The sequence below is a fragment of the Eremothecium sinecaudum genome, chromosome II (assembly GCF_001548555.1).
Source record: "Eremothecium sinecaudum strain ATCC 58844 chromosome II, complete sequence".
NCBI classification, from domain to species: Eukaryota; Fungi; Ascomycota; class Saccharomycetes; order Saccharomycetales; family Saccharomycetaceae; genus Eremothecium; species Eremothecium sinecaudum.
Window position 1 is genome coordinate 1,832,898 of NC_030893.1, and position 18,858 is coordinate 1,851,755.

An 18,858-nucleotide genomic window follows, 5' to 3' on the forward strand; every position below is an offset into this window, starting at 1 on the left:
GGCATCAAACGATGCTAGTATGCATTATTCATGAGAGTTAATCCGTAATTTACTGTTGTTGAGCTTGTCATTCTGTTTGATGAATTTTAACAGGTCAGTTTCAGCAAAATCGAACTCTGGCGGGACTTGACAGAATGGATGAGACAGAAGCTTATCTGCGGTAGGTCGCTCTTCTGGATCTACCTTGAAACAATTATCTAAGAAATCACGACCTTCTTGTGAAATTAAGGGCAAGGTATCTTCTGGAATGGGTGGTGCAGCTTTAGATTTACCGATCTGGAACATGGCAGCCACTGCTTCAAAATTAGACCAAGGTCTGCGACCTGCAAACATTTCCAAAACAACACAACCCAAAGACCAGATATCGACTTTTGCACTATATCCTTGTGTCGTGTCGACCATCTCTGGCGCCATCCAGAAGACAGTTCCTCTCATTGTCATTTCAGAGTTGGAGTATATGTTATTGGACTGTCTTGATATACCGAAGTCGCTGATTTTGCAAACACCAGCATTGTCCAAGAGAATATTATCTGCTTTGAGATCTCTATGTAAAATTCCGCGCAGGTGCAAATATGCCAGTCCTTCCAAAACCTGCCTCGTCAAAAATCTGATCAGTTGTTCATCGAAATGGCCATAGAGCCTGAAGAGTGAACCTATAGAACCACCTGCGACATATTCCAAGAATAGACTATAGATTCCATTTTTGTTTTCAAAACCCAAATATTGCACAATATTCAGGTGGTCAAGATTTCTTAGGGTTGACACTTCAGAGATTAAAGCATTTACTGTACATGCCGCGGTTTCGCCCTGTGAGCCAAATTTTGGAACTTCGACCTGTTTTACAGCCATCATTTCACCAGTAGTTACGTTTAACCCTAAGTATACAGCACCAAATGACCCTTTACCTATGAGCTCACCCTTGATCCAGGCAAACTCTTTATATTCGCCCTTAGAATTTTTGGCTTTATTAATAGATACGGTGCGCTTGTCTGTTATTTCAACGACTTTCGTTCCCCACATCTTGGTGTTATGACGCTTCACGTTATTCACTAAACGCTGTTTTCTTGCTTCGCTAGCCTCACGAGCAATAGCTCGAATCGTCCTTGTGCGTCTTGGTGACTTTACTGTGTCAACTTGATTAATATCATCATTAGAGTTGTTGTTTGCTATAAATGGACGCGGTGTTAGCTGCCTGACAGAACTTGAGGGGGATGGAGTCACAGACCTATCAGGAACTGTTGGTAATGGAGACTTAATTGAAGGTGCAGGAGACGCAGAAGGAGTCAATCCTTCCAATATTGGTTTATCTAGATCAGTGTCAGGGAAGAACATTTCTAGATTCTGATAAACCACTTCTGCAGTAGGTCTTAAGGTCATTTTACGAGATGGAATACCATATTCATTCACATCACTAGAGAGTGTAGTATCCGCTGCGGAGTTGGCACGTTCAAGTTCACCGCCTGTTGTGGAAGAATCTTTAGCAGATTTATCAAATGACCAAATAATATCGTCCGAGTCAACACTCCCCTCACTATCAAAGTCAGATAATTCCGGTGCGCCTGCGAATGATATCTCATTTTCATCGAAAATATCTGCTGCAGAAGTAGATGATACAAGTCGAGTCGAATTTACCCTTGTTGGCAATGAAGAAGTCTTGAGAGAATAAGATCTTCTAGTCCTATGGTTCCGACTAATAGAGGCTGCAGTAGTCATTTTTTGTTCGTCAGGTTCGCCGTCTGAAATTGGTAGCTTACCTTTGTACGGTTTTGGAACCAACACGTGCGAAGTTGCCGGTGTGTACGAAGGAACTATGGAATCAGTTGGTGTGGAATTCTCTGGGGTGGAAATAGTTACCTTGGTATCCACAGATATTGAACCATCCACTGCAGGGGGCGGAGGGCGTACTTTCTTCAAAAATGATACTGTGCGTTGACGATTAGGTTTACCAGGAGATATTGGAGGAGCTACCGACTCAGTTGCACCGCTTTGTACCGAATGAACAGAAGCTAAGGAGATTTGAGAACCCATGTAAGGGGGCTTTGGGGCGTCACGTTTTGGTGCCAACTCTGGTCTTACATAAGGCGAAGCTCTACCTTTGTTAAAATCTATTTCAGTATTACTGTGCTTCCGAATCACCTTAAAGCTCTGCTTCTTTAAGTCATCCAAGGAGGATCCTGATGCCATTGCAGTTTTGCTGTTTGATCTCACTCTTGCTGTGCTTATTGAGGAGTTAAGATCAGGCAATTTATCTTTAATATTCCAATAATCAACTTCTGGGCTCTGAATAGCACTACCTTGATCATAGTAGTGGCTTGGGGTTTTTGGGTACTCTCTTCTCCCAGTAACGTTTCCATGTTCATCAATTGACGTGATATCAGTGAATGAGTACATATCATCATTAGAGCTTACAACACTACTAGTGGTTGATTTCAATGAATTTTTACTAGGGAAAGCTTTTGTGTTGACGGAACCTTCAACTAACTCGGCAGCCTTCTGAGAGTACTTAGGTTTTACGTTACAGTTAACGTAAAGTTTCCAACTTGAATTGATAAAGGCTGTATCACGTAAAGTGCTCATCACATCAGCCGGGAGGGGTTCGCCCGGCTGACATCCGAAGTCTGTAAGATGGAAGGTAAAATCACTCTTAATGTCCAGCAAAGATGACACTTCTTCTCTTAAATCTTTGGAAGTTGTAATGGAGCCCAATGGCAAAGGTAAGAAAGCTTTATTATCCTTAGAAACCAAAACATACTGCGAAACAAAATCAGGCGTTTTTACAGGATGATATTTGTCTTCCAATTTTGGCATACGCACTTGGGGTTGGTTAACATTGTAGAAACTTTCTGCAGTGCTAGCACTTGTAGCTGAAGGTAGATTTTCATCAGAGTATTCTTGTAAAGTAGAAATTTGCTGGCCAGTACCACGAATGTTTGATAACGCCTTGTATCTTGACGGACCGCATTGATCACTACCCGAATGCGTTATTTTCTTTAACTTGTCCCAAAACTTACTTCTATCATCCATATGCCATGGAGAGAGCCTTAAAGGCGAATGCATAACATCTGATAGTCTTTTTTGAGATGGACACTCGTTCTGTGGACTACTACAGTTGGAGACCTTCAACATATCCTCGTTATATGATTTGGAGTTGAATAAAGACGAATCAGAAGAACTACTTTTATGGGTTCTGTTAAAAATCTGACCATTTACTGGAGAAAGCGGCGACTGCTGCAATTTTAAAGTTGAAGTAGGAGATGAATTTGGTGTGTTCTCGATTGTAGAAAAAGGTCTAGGAGGTATATTTAGCGTGACAATTGGTAATGGCTTACGATCATCATGGTCACCTCTATTATTGCTCGAAAGACTCCTTAATGAAATAAAACTCCTTCTATATATTGCACCAGTACTCCTAGCCTTTTGGTGGGTTCTCCCGCGCGCATATCGTTCCTCGCCGATATCCGCAGCTTTTCTAGAGTAGGTACAGTCCGAATGCCCACTCCTTTGGTCAGAAGCGCCACTCAAACGCTTCATATGCCTACTAATAGAATCAAATGAGTTCCGTGCATCACTCACAATAGTGCTTCTCTGTGCCTTGTGACCACAAGTAACACTATCTTCCAAAGTCCGCTTCAGGAGGTATTGGAACCGTTCATAGGAGGAATTCTTAGTAGTCGACAGGAAATTCTCATGCTTGCTAAAATTATCTTTAGCCAACAATTGTAAGAAATTCTTGCCATAAATGTGGTTCTTACGGAAAAATGATACCCATTGTTCGTCGAAATCATGTTCTTTTAGCCAGGTCTTCACGCGATGCATAGTCCACTGCTCAGGATCAGTTACATCCCATGGATAAACTGTCTTTTCTATTGATACTCTCGTCTCGGTATCCATTATATCATCTTTACTAATAACATTTGCCTCACTAGGACTAAGCGGGGCAGAATGTTGGCCAACATCGCTTAAAGCATCATAGCCACCACTTTCACTAGCTTTAGCATTGCGGTTTAGATACTCATTTCTAACACCGGAAGCTTCTAAATGAACTTTGTTTGGGCATGTTTTACCTACACAACCTGAACTTTGTGAAGCCCTATTAGACGAATTTGAGCTGGAACGTGAATGCGAGGCTACATTCAACCTTTTCAAAAAAGCCATCGAAAGTGGATTGATATCTAAGTGTTCTAAAACCTAATAGCGCCTCTAGCGTCAATTAAACCCTACTAAAACACCTCTTAGAGCTGTTTTATGTCCAATGTTTATAAGTAAGTTCGTACGTAAATGTCAAAATCATTTTCCTAGCCTCGTTCCAGTAATAATTATGCTGCCATAACAAAGCCTGCCTAAGTAGGCGAAATGATCTCCGGAACCTCTTATTGCTGGTATTTAGATATATGAGCGTCTATTAACATAATCTAATGAAGCTATTTACATATTTACTGAACTCAGTTAATCTTTAATTCAGAAATCCGTAGTACGGTTAAACAGGGCTTGCTGATAGCATGTCTAACCCGTCTGTTTCTCCTTTTCGTAACTTCCTTGACCTTATAAGGAAGCTTAGTCTTTTCCACTATAGTTGCCGTTAGAGTGAATAACGATGGATCCAAAGGCTCATCGACGATTTTAAAGTTTCTCGAACCGATGGTGGTGACATCTTTTAGATGCAGAACGTCACCAATTTCACCTTGCTTAAGGTTAAATGGAAGATAGACTTTGTCCCCCTTTGTCACCAAATATGGTCTATTGTGAATCCTGAACGTGGCGTATAGCTCATTTGACAGTTTTAATGGAGTGACATCGAGCTGTTTAGCTTGTGAATGCAGATTGGTGTTGCAAAACGACCTTGAGATATCTGAAAAATATGATAGTGGGTTTAGGGCAGTCCTCGTACGCCATACGCCTTGTGAAAGAGCGCGAAACATCCTTGTTCGTATTGATTTGCTACTACAGGTTGCTCGAGTACGGTTGTTCAACGGTTGCTCTCGGTGCAATTTTTTTTTTGGGCCTATAGCAACGTCACGTGATATTAATTCAGCTACTTTATTGGCTGGCTAGCATTATACATAAAGATATACGGAGAATAGTGCGATTGATCGTAGTATCACGTTGCTGGGTTACTTTAGAGCTAGGTTGTCTTCTTAGGAGTCCCCTTAGGAGCCTTAAGCTCCTGCATTGCCTTGTTTCGTTGACCGATGACGTGCACGAATAGTATGGGGAAACCTGGGATGTAAGTGAGCATTGCAAAGATGAGGAAAGCCTTGTACCCCCATCCGTAGATCTCCTCAGCATATGGTAGCGCAGAATAGAGGATCACAAGCTCACTGGCAACGCCAACTGGGTATAGAACCCAAAACATATTGTAACGTAGGATAACAAGCAAATTTGGTGGTCTACTCTCGAAGGAAAGCTTGTAGAAGTAAAAGAAGTACCTGATCACCTCTGTAAAGGACCAAGCAAACAATACTGTGATAAATGGAATTCCATTTGCAGCCGGGGTTTCAGGGAGTAGTAAAAACACCCCGATCACCATTAGCAATCTAGAAGCCACCTGCGCAGCGGTGGTGAAAACAGGAGCACGAACAAGACCTAAAGCAGCATTCAATACCTCAATTAAGCTTCCAGTTTGTATTATAATCAACAGATTCTTCGTACTCAAAAAAAATAAAGGCTGTAACAACTTTGGGTATACAGCAAGTACATTGTATAACAAGTAACCCCAACCAAATGAAGCCACAAGGTTGTATATTGAAAGTAGCGAAAATGGAGACTTCTCCGCGGTTTTAACGGACCTACGTGCCATTTCTTTCTTAATTCTTTAGTTTAGATGTATGGCAGCAAATCTTATTAGTGATCAACAATATAATTAAACTAGAAAAAGCTATCGCGTCAGCACTCACAAATTGGGTAACAAAGCAATGCGAAGAGTTAACATTAAAAGTATGTAAAAAGATATATAATGCGGTCTGCATGATAGACTTGCATAATAATTACACATGACAAAACATATTGAATGCTTTTTGTTTAGTACTTAATGGAAGCACAGTAAGATTTGTAGTAAAACAGAAACAGTAAAATACCCATCTAGATGTGGTCCGTTTTCCTGATAAATTTGTAGGGGGTGACATCAGTCGTTCTTAGATTCCCACTTAAGCTCATCCTTACTCGATGTTCGACATAATGCATACTCGCTTCCGCTTTGTTGGAGGCCATTGTCGTCTTCGTAAGCGTCAGCCTCGTCAACCATAATGAGCTCCTCATCACTTTCCTCACTATCATCGCCGTTGCTATCTTCTTTCTTAAAATAGAGGTTATCTGAATGGGAGTTGGATAGCATGTTGGAGTAGAGTGGGTGATGGGATTTCACATAGGATTGGCCGTCGTCGTTGGGATCCATGTAGTCATCATCGGCAGCATCGTGCTCCTGTAACTCAAACGGCCGATGGTTGAAGATGCTCTGGTTCATAAGCGAAGTTGATTCATTAGGAACCTGTGGCATAAAGTTAGTGGCGCTGACTTTCTCGGAGGTATGATCGCTAGCGCTAGGGTCCTGCGGCCAGTGACTATCATGTTCTTCTGGTCCCTCAAGATCATCCTCCTCATCAGACGAGAAATTGCCTGCTGTGTAATCTTTAGCGAGCTCGTGGGACATGTAATTCCTAAACTTACTATCATTCACAGTGTCTGATGCGCCGAGATCATCCATGTCGTCGTTATCAAGTTGATTTAGATGTATCCTGGTAGTATGACCGCTTTCGTCTTCATATTCGTAATAACGACTTCCGTCCATCTCGCTGTATTCAGCATAATTCTCATCATCATGTTCCAGATACGAGTTATGATAGATGTCGTTTCCGTTAGTGAACTGAGCGTGTTCTTCTTTATCAATCACCTTGCCGTATTCCCGTTTATCATCTTCAACAAAATCACCGAGGACAGTACTATACTTGCCTCTGGTTTCTGCTAATACGACTTCGGTGTATTCCCGCCATTTTGGCTCATTTAGGGTCTCCATAATAATGCTATTACTAAACGTAATTTTCATTTCTTCAACATAAGCAGCAAATTTAGCAACTTCTTCGGCTATCAACGTTAAATGACCCATGTAGCCCAACCTTAACCCAGTTTCTCTTTCGTAATCCTCGCACTTCTTTTCACCCTCCATTATAGCATCTGTAATACGTGACGTTGAAATTAAATCTGCTAGGAGGAATCTATTGTAACCAGACTTCAAAGGACCATTAAAAATTTGTTGAACGATATCAAAAACAACATTATGTAAAAAGTTGTTCCATGGGAAGTCGAAAAACATTTTAAGGATTGTGGAAATGATCCGATTGTCATGTAGAGCAATCTTTAGCCTGTCTCCGATAACCATTTGTTCACGTATAGCCTGTTCTGAGAGCTCAATATCGGATGATTCCTCAGAATTTACCTCTGTGCCCATTTGACAAAGAGGAGTGACTATACTTTGAGAGTCGGAAGATGGGCTTTCATCCGTGCTATTCGCACCGGAATTAGGAGCTATATGCAAATCTTTGATCCTACCAGATAATCCTTCGTCGTCCGATGGTGCCTGAGCTGCAGATTCTTGTCCTTCTTGATCCACAGAGCCATCTGTAGTGCCATACATATCCAAACTTAATTTATGCTCTCTCTCTACATCCCTTGCATGTACGATTTCTTCTCCCTTGGGCTCATTTAACAATCCCATATTAGAACAATGTAGCAATTCTGCTATCAACTCACAAATTTTAAACCTCTCAAAACCTAAAGGCTCAATAGAACCAAAAGGCGTTTCTAATTGAGGAAGCTTTGTTTCAACCAATATACGGTTAAACTTTGGGATATTGTCAGCAAAGCATTTGACCAGGTGACCGAGGTATATAGGATCTCTATCAGTTGGGGGGTGAGTCTTCAATGTGGTATACATCACCTGAATAAAATCATAATCAGAGTTGTTTTTTCTAATCAGTTCGATAACAATGCCCACACCATTGCTTAAAGAAGTTCCTCCCTCTAACATGATATCAATTAACTTAGCAACCATTGGTGGTGAAACCAATTCACGAGTAAGTTCATTAGGACCAATTGCTGATGCAATTTCATTATTTGAGTTGGCACTTATGGTAACTAGGGCCTTTAAGAAATCTCCGGCGGCTGATTGCACCGAGGAAGAGTACTTTGGTGACAAGTGATCCAGTAACTTCGGAATTAACTTCTGCTGCTTTAGTAACCCAATTATGTTGGTTGGGGTATCCGGCTTGTCCGTGGAGACAATTTTTAATAAGAAGTCCATCAACGGCGGATTATCTATGTGTGTCAGAAATCTATCAACTACGTTGTTCTGATTCAAAATAAAACGAATCATGGCTGCAATTACCATATCTAATAGCCTTTCGTTGATTTTCATGAAGTATGACGACGAAATTATTGAAAGTGGCGCACTATGATCAAGCATAGACCATAACTTAGATAATAGTTCTTGGTTTTCAATAATAGCCGACGATATAGGCCAAGCGTCAGCAGATAATATTTCGGCTGCCATCCTAGCCCTTCTGGATTCTGCCTGTTCGGCGGTTTCCTGCGGCAGCGTACAACGGTTATCATTATTAGCGTCCAAATCTTCCTGCTGATTTGAATCAATGCTATCCCCAGCATTTTCACCATTCTTGTGCTTTACTTTACCATCAGTAGGAATAGAAGTACTTTCAGATTCTTCTTGGGCATCTGCTACATGTGGAACATCGGAGACTTCTTGAGAAGTATCAGTCTCTTTCAAAAGCCGCTCATTTGTCACGTAGTCAATTAGCCTGTCTAAAACCTCCGGGTATTTAAAAAAAATCATAAGCTTGAAATTAGAACATAGAAGTTCTGTATACGATTCCTCGTCGTCCAAAAGGTCCTCTAAAACATCTAGGTTTGGTTTGTAATCTTTGTACTCTGATTCTGTCTCCGGGAGGTCCCCATTAAGGCCCACAGCCTCCTCATCCCCGCTTAAAACCTCATTTTGATGTTTTTCGCTACTGTCGGCCCCTTCTTCCTCTTCATCCTGCTCTTCTTTCCCTCTCCCAGTTTCATTATCCGCCTCGTTTTCACCCGTATCCTTCTTGCCCTTACTAGTCGTTTTCTCTACCCTAGCATTGCTATCTACCTTGATAAATGCACGGTTAAGAATGGCCGTTAACGGCGACTCTGTAGAGTAATCTTGGCTAAACTTCCAAAACGATGCCGACATTCAACCACGCAAATCTTTCCAATATGCTCTATCCCGTAAGACACCTGGATTACAATACAAAAAAATGACTGAATAAAAAGTATGCGACAGATTCGCCAATGCAAAACAATTAATAAAACAGCAGCTTAAACGCTAAACAGTTATCTTTATCACGTCTTCTTAATACAATTAGAGTCCTTCTAAATAAACAGAGTCCGCGCTATTGTCTTCGCAGCTCCAAAAATTTTCACAGTGCTGTTTATCAGCTAATATGGCAACAAATTACCTTCAAAAAAAAAAAGCCCAATATCACAAACCTCCACGTCTGTGTAAACGCGCTAAGAAAAGCTAAACCTACTATTTATTGAACTTCTTGTTGTGTGTTGTTGGCAGTTGGTTTACATTTAACTCAAAATTTGTCAATTAAGATGAGAACCAAAATACGGAAATGGGCTAAAATCCTCGGGTTACCCGGCGTTTTTGAAAGTTAAAATTGACTTGATTGGTAAGCGATATCGGTAGGGTAACTTATATACTATTGGATCCATAACGATATATTGAGAACAGTACGGACGCTAGTCTTGGTATATCTGATTTAGGAATCTTTCTAGTAGTGAAATCATTCCATTATTTTCCACACAACAGACTTGGATGCGGCTTGTTATAATCTCCTTTGTGTGCTGGTCACATAGCTTTGCGAGAGCGCGCATGGTTAACCACTGACACCTATCATAAAAACGTAACGCATATGCACAGGTTCTAATCACCAGATCTATTATGATGTCTATGTCTTGTTCGCTGTAATGACCGTCGATGTATAGCTTCAATAGGGCTTCGGCGGTTATGATGTCGAATCGTGCGGAGAGACAAGTTTTTAGACAGGCGATGGCATCATCATAGTTACCGATACGAACTAGAGTCAAACCGATGAGCTGCCATTCTAGAGCGCTGTTTTTCATTTCCGATGAGTTGAGATCTATGTGCAGACAGGCTTCTAGGTCGTGATAGATGTGCATGACGAGTTTTTCGAGCCATGTGCCGCAGATGCGCTTTGATTTTAGTTCTGTGGGGATGACTTGGGAGTGCTCTGAGTACTCCTGTTTTGTGACGAAGGTTCGAAGCCGGAGTTCCAGGAACTCGTACCAGCCGATTTCTTGTATTATACGCATTAGGAGGGTGTAGACTTCGGCTTCTGAAGGAGATAGGCTGTTCGCTAATTTATTGCGTTCTAGGAATTCCATGTGGTTGATGGCATTTACTTCTGCCTCAGAAACAAAGTTTATAATGTTACAGCTACGGACGCCGTATATTGGGCCCAGGATTTTGCATGGGCCGTTCCAAATTTCCTGGAGATAGCCGCCGTGGTCTGTGGGCTTGGACATAACAGTTCTGCCGTATATGAGGGTGCGGAGTTCTAGACTGTTCATATCTGTGAAAGTGTCTGTGACGTAGGTCAATTCTCTTGGGAACAGGTTGCTAGTGGGCTCTGCCCCGAGTGGCTTTTTGTAGTAATTGCGCTCTATGACGTCAGCTAGTGCAGTTTCAACAAGCGTGGGAAACGCAAGATGAGGCATTGAGCTGATGGCACCTAGCACCTTGTCGTAATGAGCTAATTCTAGGTGGCAAACGGCCAAATTGTGCCAAGCTATGAAACTATTAGGTGCAATCGATACTGCACGATCTGCTATTGGTAGCGCTAGTTTAAAATCTGCTTTACGGATGAGGAATTTCACTTGCATGTTCAGGAAATCAACTAGATCCCGCAGCTGGGTTTGAGAGAGCTTCGTAATGTTAGGGAAAAACTTATTGATGCCATCATGAATCAACTTGACTGAAGTTACCTCGTGGGCATGGCTTTCCAACGCTATCTTGGACTGCACCAGTCTATACTGGACTTCATTTTCAGAATCCTCTGCCGCTAGCCTGTCTAATAACTTGATTGTGAAGTCATACATCACGTGCTGAGACATAGATAAAAAGTGAGATAGGGTGTCCACAACGTAGTTCTGTAAATAGGACGGTGAATCGTAGAGAGCCGGGTCATATCCAGCCTCAATTGCCCTCGGTATGAATTTGCATAGCCCAGTAATCACTTTTTGGCAGTACAGATGTCCCGCATCTCGGCCGATGGGATATTCTACCAAGCCTGGGACTTTCCTATTACGATCCCTATTGATTACTATGCTTCTAATACATCCGCTTACAAAAGTCTCATCCCATAGTCGTTCGCTTAGCTTGAGTTCCTCTTCGCCCTTGACATTAATTATATTAATTTGATAATTCTTCTCCGACTCAAATCTAATGCGTATATCAACCCTTGAAAATATGTTAAATGTACAGTACATAGAAACCCTCCGATGCTCCTTAGAACTTTCCCTATTTAACCTTAGGGTATTTAGGTATGCGATAGGCATTGCCTCACTTGAAACATCTATCCCTGTAATATAGTGGTGCTCTCCTATGTTGTGATGGTGAATACTATCATACTCTGTAACATGTACTAAATCAGGTACACCAAAATTATCTACAGTGGAGGCACACTCCCTTTGTAATATGTTAGTTCTAATAGCTAACGATTCTCCACATTTGTATTCAATTAGCCGTGGATACTGAATAGTTGGCTTAACCTTGGCTTGAGAATCTACATTATTCAACGGTTGTGGTTCCTTTTCTCTCGCTGTTGATTTAGCAGTTGAAGCATTCCCATTTTCCACAGTGGAACGCCTGGAAATAACATTCCAAAATAGTTCCATTTCCGTATTAGACGCTGGGCGATCCTTAGCATTAGCTGGATGTAATCCTAACATTCTCATTAGCGCTTTAATTTGCAACACTTTTGGTTATTGATAGTCGTTACATACGATTGAAGATAACACTGGATGTTAATTCCGCGTGATAGTGCTCAATCAAAACCAGGTGAATACTGGTGGCCTACTGTTACATATTTGGAGCCTCTCTACAATAACCTTCTTAGTATTAGCATGGTTTAAAGCGCTGCTTGAGTTTGAAAATCCATCGTGACTTGAATAATCCATAGGCGATTGATCCTGCTCCTCATGAGTCCTTTTGCCAGTTATAGGCTGAAACCCTATAATTGCACTTTCTTCAGGAACAGATGATAAAACCATAGGAGAAGAGGCCATCGCAAGTTCTTCATTAATAGCCGACCGAATAATGTTTTGTGGAAGGTATTGACTGGTGACCTCCAGTATCTCATCGAAGACGAGGCAGCGTGTTCTGCGGACCAGCTCCAGTGGTCCCTGGTTAGGATGTTTCAGGGTTTCTAGGACATTAAATGCTTGACCCTTCATAACGCTCCATTGTTTCTTCCACATCCTTTCTTGGAATTCAGCATCTCTACTAAAGAGCTCATAAAATTCCTCGTACGACTTCTCCCACCAGTCAGTGCTTAGCAGGATGGGAAGAAAATGTTCGCGGGTTTCTTTGGAGAAAGGCTTATTTATTATTGACAGGGGGAGGTACAGCCATCCGTAGGGATATGAGCGCCACTCATCCGGGTGTTTCCAAGGAAATGATAAACCGTTGTCAATCGCGGCAATCTGGATCTTCCAGCCATCTGAAGTTTCTGTCAGGTGAATCATCCAATTGTCAAGACCGCGATCCGTATTGCGCATAATATAATCCAGAATAATCAATTTCTCTAGTTGCTGTCGTAACTGCATTAAGGTGTCTGGTGTCCACCTGAATCTCGCGGCCTCGAGATCATCCACCTCATCTAGTTGACGTTGCGTCATATGCAGTGGATAGCGTTCGAAGAACTCATTTGCGCCTACATAGTCGTTCAGAAATAGCTGGAAAGATCCCAACTTGCGCTGTTTCCTGCTAGTCAATCCACAAAACCAGCGGTTTCGTGCATCATAGAAACTTGTGGAGTCAAGGACTACAGTGTCAGTTCGAGGTACTAGGCCTGTGTGAAGCCTGCGATCCAGCAGTGATGCAGCTGCCTCGCAGATGTATCCAAGGTTTGGAATCAGGCAAGTGCGTCCAAAAAAACAGGGGAAGAAAGTGCGGTGTAGCCACTTTGTCCATTTCGGCGACAGTGGCCCATATGGCTCCTCATCTTTCGGCTTGAAAACCCCCTCGATCTCGCCACTCGTGCCATACACAAAATACGAACCACTGGACCCAGTAGGAATCCGCTTCAATTCATTGCCCTCCTCCTTCATAGCCTCAATACAATTTGAAACTATATATTGAAACCTGTCTTCACTCTGGTCCTCATAGTCCATCTCTGACACCGCAGATGTCATCGCAGGCTGAAACACGGAATACTCAATTACACATTTTTTATTTCCTCTCACCCTCTTACCGGAGTGTAGCATTCCAAGACCATCATTCCACAACCTTGAAATAAACGACGATCTAGTCCTTAAATCACTTTTCAGAAACGCATGTTGTTGGTGGCGGGCATTTGCCAATATAACCATTATCCGCTCTTGCTCCTCTTCCTGATACCGAAGCCAGTCATAACTAGAATTCGATACTAAACCATACTGCGGAGTACGGTGCTTAAGCAGAGCTTGTTTCATGCTCTTTGGCAAACCAGCAACTAACTCTGTTGATGATGTTGTTCCCGGATGTAGTGGTTGTTTGGCTATTAGCAGAGAAACCTTATAAATCCCCTGCAGCCGCCGAGATCCCGGTGGTCACGTGAAATGATTAGTCACGTGTGCCTACCTCCACGTGATGTGGAGAGTCACGTGTCAGTTTTTCTGGCACTTAGTAAGCCTAACGCCCATCGCGGAAAATTTTATGTCCCCTTTCTATGAGTAGAAGCAATCAGTAATCACGTTACAACGAGAGGCCATTTTATAAATACTAGCTTGTGTTCTATGCTTAAGGTGACTTAAATACCAGAACTGTTGGCTCTATACCTTAAGAAGGAATTGGAATCCCTTTCGATTAAAAATTTTGTGTCTAGCGGGTAAGCTGCTATTGAGATGGGGTTGCTAAGCTCTGGTACACCTCTAACATGGATTGAGTCACGGAAATATAACGACTACGTGCGGGAAAACGGTTTAAAACAGTTACTATATGTCTTCAAATTTTGTTCACGGCGTACTGGTGATCCTTTATACTGGGGTGATGAGATTGAATATTTGCTGTGCCAGTTAAACGATGGCACTAAAGAAGCTTGCTTAACTTTAAACCATGATAGCGTTATAGATGATTTGAATGGCAAGTATAATAAAGAATGTGAGGATTTGAATTTGAAATTCCATCCTGAGTATGGTCGGTATATGGTTGAGTCGACACCTCGTAGACCTTATTTTGATCTTAATGTTGGTGAAACTGAACAAAATATGGCGATGAGACGTAGGTTGTTGTCTAAGCTTTTGGAAAACAGCGGAGTTTTGCCTCTTTCTATGGCAGTTTTCCCTAGAATGGGTTGTGAAGGTTTTACTAATTTACAAAATCCCTGGTCGCATAAGAATTGTATCAGTAGGTCACTTTATCTTCCAGATGAGATAATTAATAGACATGCTAGATTTCCGACTTTGACGGCGAATATCCGTATTAGAAGAGGAGAAAAGGTTTGTATTAATGTTCCAATGTACTGTGACACCAATACGCCTGCTGTTGATGATACTGTTTATCAGCGGACATGGTTTGATCGCGAGGACCGGGAGTCTATCGTTGCTTCTAAGCCGGGAAACATATATATGGACTCAATGGGATTTGGAATGGGATGTTCTTGTTTACAGGAAACGTTTTCTGCCCCTAATGTTGATGCAGCCCGTTACTTATATGATGGGTTGGTTAACATAGCTCCGATTATGCTTGCTGTGTCTGCTTCTTCGCCGTTTTTTAAAGGTTGGTTGGCAGAATGGGATGTTCGGTGGAATATCATAGCCAATGCTGTAGACGATCGGACGCCGTTTGAGCGAGGTGAGGAGCCTCTAACAAATTCCGTTTATGGCGGGATCGCAAAAGAGAAGAAAGCTAAAACTCAGCGTATTCAGAAATCCAGGTACAGCGTTACAGACCTTTACCTTGGTGGAAATCGTTTCTTTAAGCGTGAGATGAACGATGCTCCAGTCGCCATCAACGAAGATGCGTATGCAATGATGGTAGACAATGACATTTTCAAGATGGATGAAGACTTAGCCCGTCATTTTGCTCATTTATTTGTCAGAGACCCATTGGTTATCTATAATGAGTCATTAGAACAAGATAACCTTACTCAAACAGATCATTTTGAAAATATCCAATCAACGAATTGGCAAACGCTACGGTTCAAGCCTCCTGTTCAAAGTGCCACTCCGGAAAACACCTCTGCAGTTGGGTGGAGAGTGGAATTTCGTCCTTTGGAGGTTCAACTAACCGATTTTGAGAATGCTGCCTTTGCGACATTTTTGTATTTGATCGTGAAGTGTTTATTGGTGTTTTCTGATGACATCAATCCATATGTGCCAATTTCAAAAGTCTGGGAAAATATGGATACTGCACATGTACGGGACAGTGTTTTGAAGTGCGACTTCCATTGGAAAAGATCCTTCTCAGCTGATTCCGACTATACTACGGCTCTCTATAATCTAGATGATATCTTCCACAATCCTCAAAGTGGTATATTTCCAACTTTTATTGACCGCATTCTGAGACACGAAGGATATGTTGCCAGAACTTGGAAAGAACTAAAGCACTCAAAAAACGAGGATGGCAATTGTAAACGTTTGTACTACTACTTGAAGCTAGTGTCTGATAGAGCAAAAGGCAGTTTACCGACTACAGCTAGATATATGCGTGATGTCGTTTTAAACCACCCTGACTACCAGAAAGACTCTCGGATTACTAAAAAGATGAACTATGATATTATGAGGCTAGCTCAACGCTTGACAAATTTGGATGATACTTACAACGATGTAACACAATTTTTGGGAAGCGAACTGGGCACTTATGTGATCAATCATGCGCTCTGAAACTGTAATACAACATTTGTTTCCAAATGCTTCTAATACATAGTCTACCAGCATGTGCATATATATCTCATTATAGTCACGGTCTCCTTAATAGTAAAGGAACGTGAGTACCTGCCATACATTTAATTAATCAAACAGTAATTTACACTTAATCCTCGCTTTTAAATTCGTAATGTTAAAAATCATTTAAAATCGTAAGCAATTAATTACAAACAAAAATGTAAATATTTACATGAAAATAGGTTAAAATGCGTCCTTAAGGACTTCACTCTGCCGTGCCCTCGTGAGAGGATTCATTCCTAGATATTGCATGTGAAGTGTTCCACTACCTTTCGTTAACATACGCAGCTTGTTCATATATGACATCATGTCCCTAAGAGGAACCTCAGCTATAATGATTTTCTTCGTATGCGTGCCAGTATTGACCTTCGCCAACTGTAAGGTATGGTCAGCTGGCAGGTACTGCTTTTCTGCAAAGGATCGGAATTGGTAGTCTAAAGAGTCTTTTGAAGTTATATCTGTCGACCAAACATACTCGTCCTCAATTGAAAGAATATTCGCATTACGTGCTGCTGTAAGGTCTTGAACAACAATTCCAACATCTTTTTCATGCACCGTAACCTCTATTTGCATAATAGGTTCAAGCATCAAGTAGTTTTCATCGGGTATCTCCTCTAAAGTCGACAGCATCAATGATCTAGACAACTGTAACAATGAGCCGACTGATGTAGCATCAGTAGGCATATCCCAATCCTTAATACGCACCACAGTAGAATGCAAAGGATAATTGGCTATTTTTCCACCTCTTTGTAATGCTACAATGCAACTTGGAATAAATGCATTTACAATAGATTGGTATGTTACCTGGTAGGGCCAATTGTACTGGTTGTATTTTCGATGACGTTCCAGCACCATGTAATTATTATCAGATCCAAGAGGATACCATTTTTCACCTCTGTTAGGATTTTCTAACTCTGTCTTGTCAAGCACTCCCAGTTGAATGGATACTTTATAACCTGCGTCGTTGCTAATAGTTTTGACAGAGCTAACAGTGTTCAATGTTTCTTTATATGAAACAAACACTTTCCCTACGTTCACTGGAGCATGGAATTCGTTCAGAAGTCTATCTGTTGCAATCTCCAAGTGAAGTTCTCCCATACCATTTAGTAGAGTCTGTCCTGATTCTTCATCCCGGGTGATGAGCAATGATGGATCTTCTCTAGACAGCTGCGAAAGCGCGTCATCCATAGCTTTCTTGTTACCACGCGTATGTGGTTCAATAGCAGCACTAAATACTGGAGGAGGGATCTCAATAGGATGTATGCATAAAGTTAGCTCATTCTTTTTATTCAATGAGCGTACTCCATCCTTTACCCGAGAATGTGATACAATAGTGTCACCGGTACGAACATGTTCAGATACCGTACTACCAACCAAAACACCAAGTTCACCAGGATATAGCGCTTTAACAGCTTCGGTTACATTGGCATGCATCTTGACAAGGCTGCCTAACTTAAACTTAACACCAGTACTTGTATTGAACGCCGTGTGACCAGAAACCAAAACACCAGAATATACCCTAACAAATATCATTATACCCCTAATACTGTCAGTTATGACTTTGAAAGCCAAAGCAACACACAAATTAGGGTTCTTATTAACAAATAATCCCACCTTAGGATCGAAAACCGCTGGTAAGTTTTCATTATTAAATTTAGGCTTGGTAGCTTCCAGTGGAGACGGCAAGTACTTAACAATAGCATCCAGCAGTGGCTGAACCCCAATGTTTCTAAATGATGCTCCACACAAAATTGGCGTCGCATAGTGTGATAGTGTGGCCTTTCTAACACTGTTATCCAAAACGTTAGCAGGAATCTTCATGTAATCACCTTCAGCAGTCTCTAAAAAGTAATTCAACAGCTCCTCGTCGATCTCGCTCAAAGTTTCAACCAAAGATTCCCTGCATTTATGGACCTCTTCATAATGCTCGTCATTTTCCTCTACTGGTTTCACTTCGATCTTGTCCGGATCTTCGATATCCCATATTAACTTGCTCATATTAACTACATCCAAAACACCATAAAAAACCGGTTCTCTTGTTACACTGTCAACATGAAACATTGGCGTATTAATTAAGAGTGGTCGAACATTCATTTTAACAATTAGCTCTTTAACAGTTCTGCTATATCCTGCGCCTATCCTGTCCATTTTATTTATAAAGCACACTTTGGGAATCCCAACGGCTTGTTTCCAGACCTTTTCAGTCTGCGATTCTACACCTGCAACAGCATCTAGAATAGTCACACACCCATCTAGGACCTTCAGCGATCTGATGACTTCGAAAGTGAAATCTGCGTGCCCCGGCGTATCGATGAGATTTATGTCATATTCCTTTTGCCACTTAAAAGAAATAGCTGCACTCTGAATGGTAATACCTCTAGATCGCTCTTGCGGCAAGTAGTCAGTTATTGTATCCCCTTGGTCCACGTTACCTATCCTGTTAATTTTACCGCTATAGTATAGCATTCGCTCCGTCGTGGTAGTCTTCCCAGCATCGATATGAGCGATAACACCAATATTTCTGATCTTATTGATGTCAGCCTTGGTCGCATAGCCTCTTAAAAGCCTTAGGAATACCATAGTTTCCCAATTAACGCTTCAACTTGGGTTAGCGGTTTAGTAATAGTAGCACATTAATAGCGGCCA

At 41.6% G+C, this 18,858-nt stretch overlaps 8 protein-coding genes across 8 annotated transcripts; 1 reads left to right on the forward strand and 7 right to left on the reverse strand.

Annotated features, from left to right (window-relative positions):
* Positions 1 to 24: 24 nt before the first annotated feature.
* BCK1 (mitogen-activated protein kinase kinase kinase BCK1) lies at positions 25 to 4,155 on the reverse strand (the record flags this gene model as incomplete). Its single annotated transcript, XM_018130848.1, has 1 exon — positions 25 to 4,155. The coding sequence occupies one exon, from the start codon at positions 4,153 to 4,155 to the stop codon at positions 25 to 27; it is 4,131 nt and encodes a 1,376-aa protein (XP_017986337.1).
* Positions 4,156 to 4,442: 287 nt separating this feature from the next.
* MRPL49 (mitochondrial 54S ribosomal protein bL21m) lies at positions 4,443 to 4,919 on the reverse strand (the record flags this gene model as incomplete). The annotated part of the gene is made up of 1 exon (XM_018130849.1): positions 4,443 to 4,919. One exon carries the CDS (start codon positions 4,917 to 4,919, stop codon positions 4,443 to 4,445), a length of 477 nt encoding a protein of 158 aa, XP_017986338.1.
* Positions 4,920 to 5,122: 203 nt separating this feature from the next.
* PHS1 (enoyl-CoA hydratase PHS1) lies at positions 5,123 to 5,797 on the reverse strand (the record flags this gene model as incomplete). The annotated part of the gene is made up of 1 exon (XM_018130850.1): positions 5,123 to 5,797. The coding sequence occupies one exon, from the start codon at positions 5,795 to 5,797 to the stop codon at positions 5,123 to 5,125; it is 675 nt and encodes a 224-aa protein (XP_017986339.1).
* A 324-nt stretch (positions 5,798 to 6,121) lies between these two features.
* On the reverse strand, positions 6,122 to 9,232 carry SAP185 (Sap185p; the record flags this gene model as incomplete). The annotated part of the gene is made up of 1 exon (XM_018130851.1): positions 6,122 to 9,232. The coding sequence occupies one exon, from the start codon at positions 9,230 to 9,232 to the stop codon at positions 6,122 to 6,124; it is 3,111 nt and encodes a 1,036-aa protein (XP_017986340.1).
* A 554-nt stretch (positions 9,233 to 9,786) lies between these two features.
* On the reverse strand, positions 9,787 to 12,024 carry CHS6 (Chs6p; the record flags this gene model as incomplete). The annotated part of the gene is made up of 1 exon (XM_018130852.1): positions 9,787 to 12,024. One exon carries the CDS (start codon positions 12,022 to 12,024, stop codon positions 9,787 to 9,789), a length of 2,238 nt encoding a protein of 745 aa, XP_017986341.1.
* Positions 12,025 to 12,117: 93 nt separating this feature from the next.
* Positions 12,118 to 13,761, reverse strand: LSB6 (1-phosphatidylinositol 4-kinase LSB6; the record flags this gene model as incomplete). The annotated part of the gene is made up of 1 exon (XM_018130853.1): positions 12,118 to 13,761. The coding sequence occupies one exon, from the start codon at positions 13,759 to 13,761 to the stop codon at positions 12,118 to 12,120; it is 1,644 nt and encodes a 547-aa protein (XP_017986342.1).
* A 411-nt stretch (positions 13,762 to 14,172) lies between these two features.
* GSH1 (glutamate--cysteine ligase) lies at positions 14,173 to 16,152 on the forward strand (the record flags this gene model as incomplete). Its single annotated transcript, XM_018130854.1, has 1 exon — positions 14,173 to 16,152. One exon carries the CDS (start codon positions 14,173 to 14,175, stop codon positions 16,150 to 16,152), a length of 1,980 nt encoding a protein of 659 aa, XP_017986343.1.
* Positions 16,153 to 16,395: 243 nt separating this feature from the next.
* MEF2 (mitochondrial elongation factor MEF2) lies at positions 16,396 to 18,792 on the reverse strand (the record flags this gene model as incomplete). Its single annotated transcript, XM_018130855.1, has 1 exon — positions 16,396 to 18,792. One exon carries the CDS (start codon positions 18,790 to 18,792, stop codon positions 16,396 to 16,398), a length of 2,397 nt encoding a protein of 798 aa, XP_017986344.1.
* Positions 18,793 to 18,858: the final 66 nt, after the last annotated feature.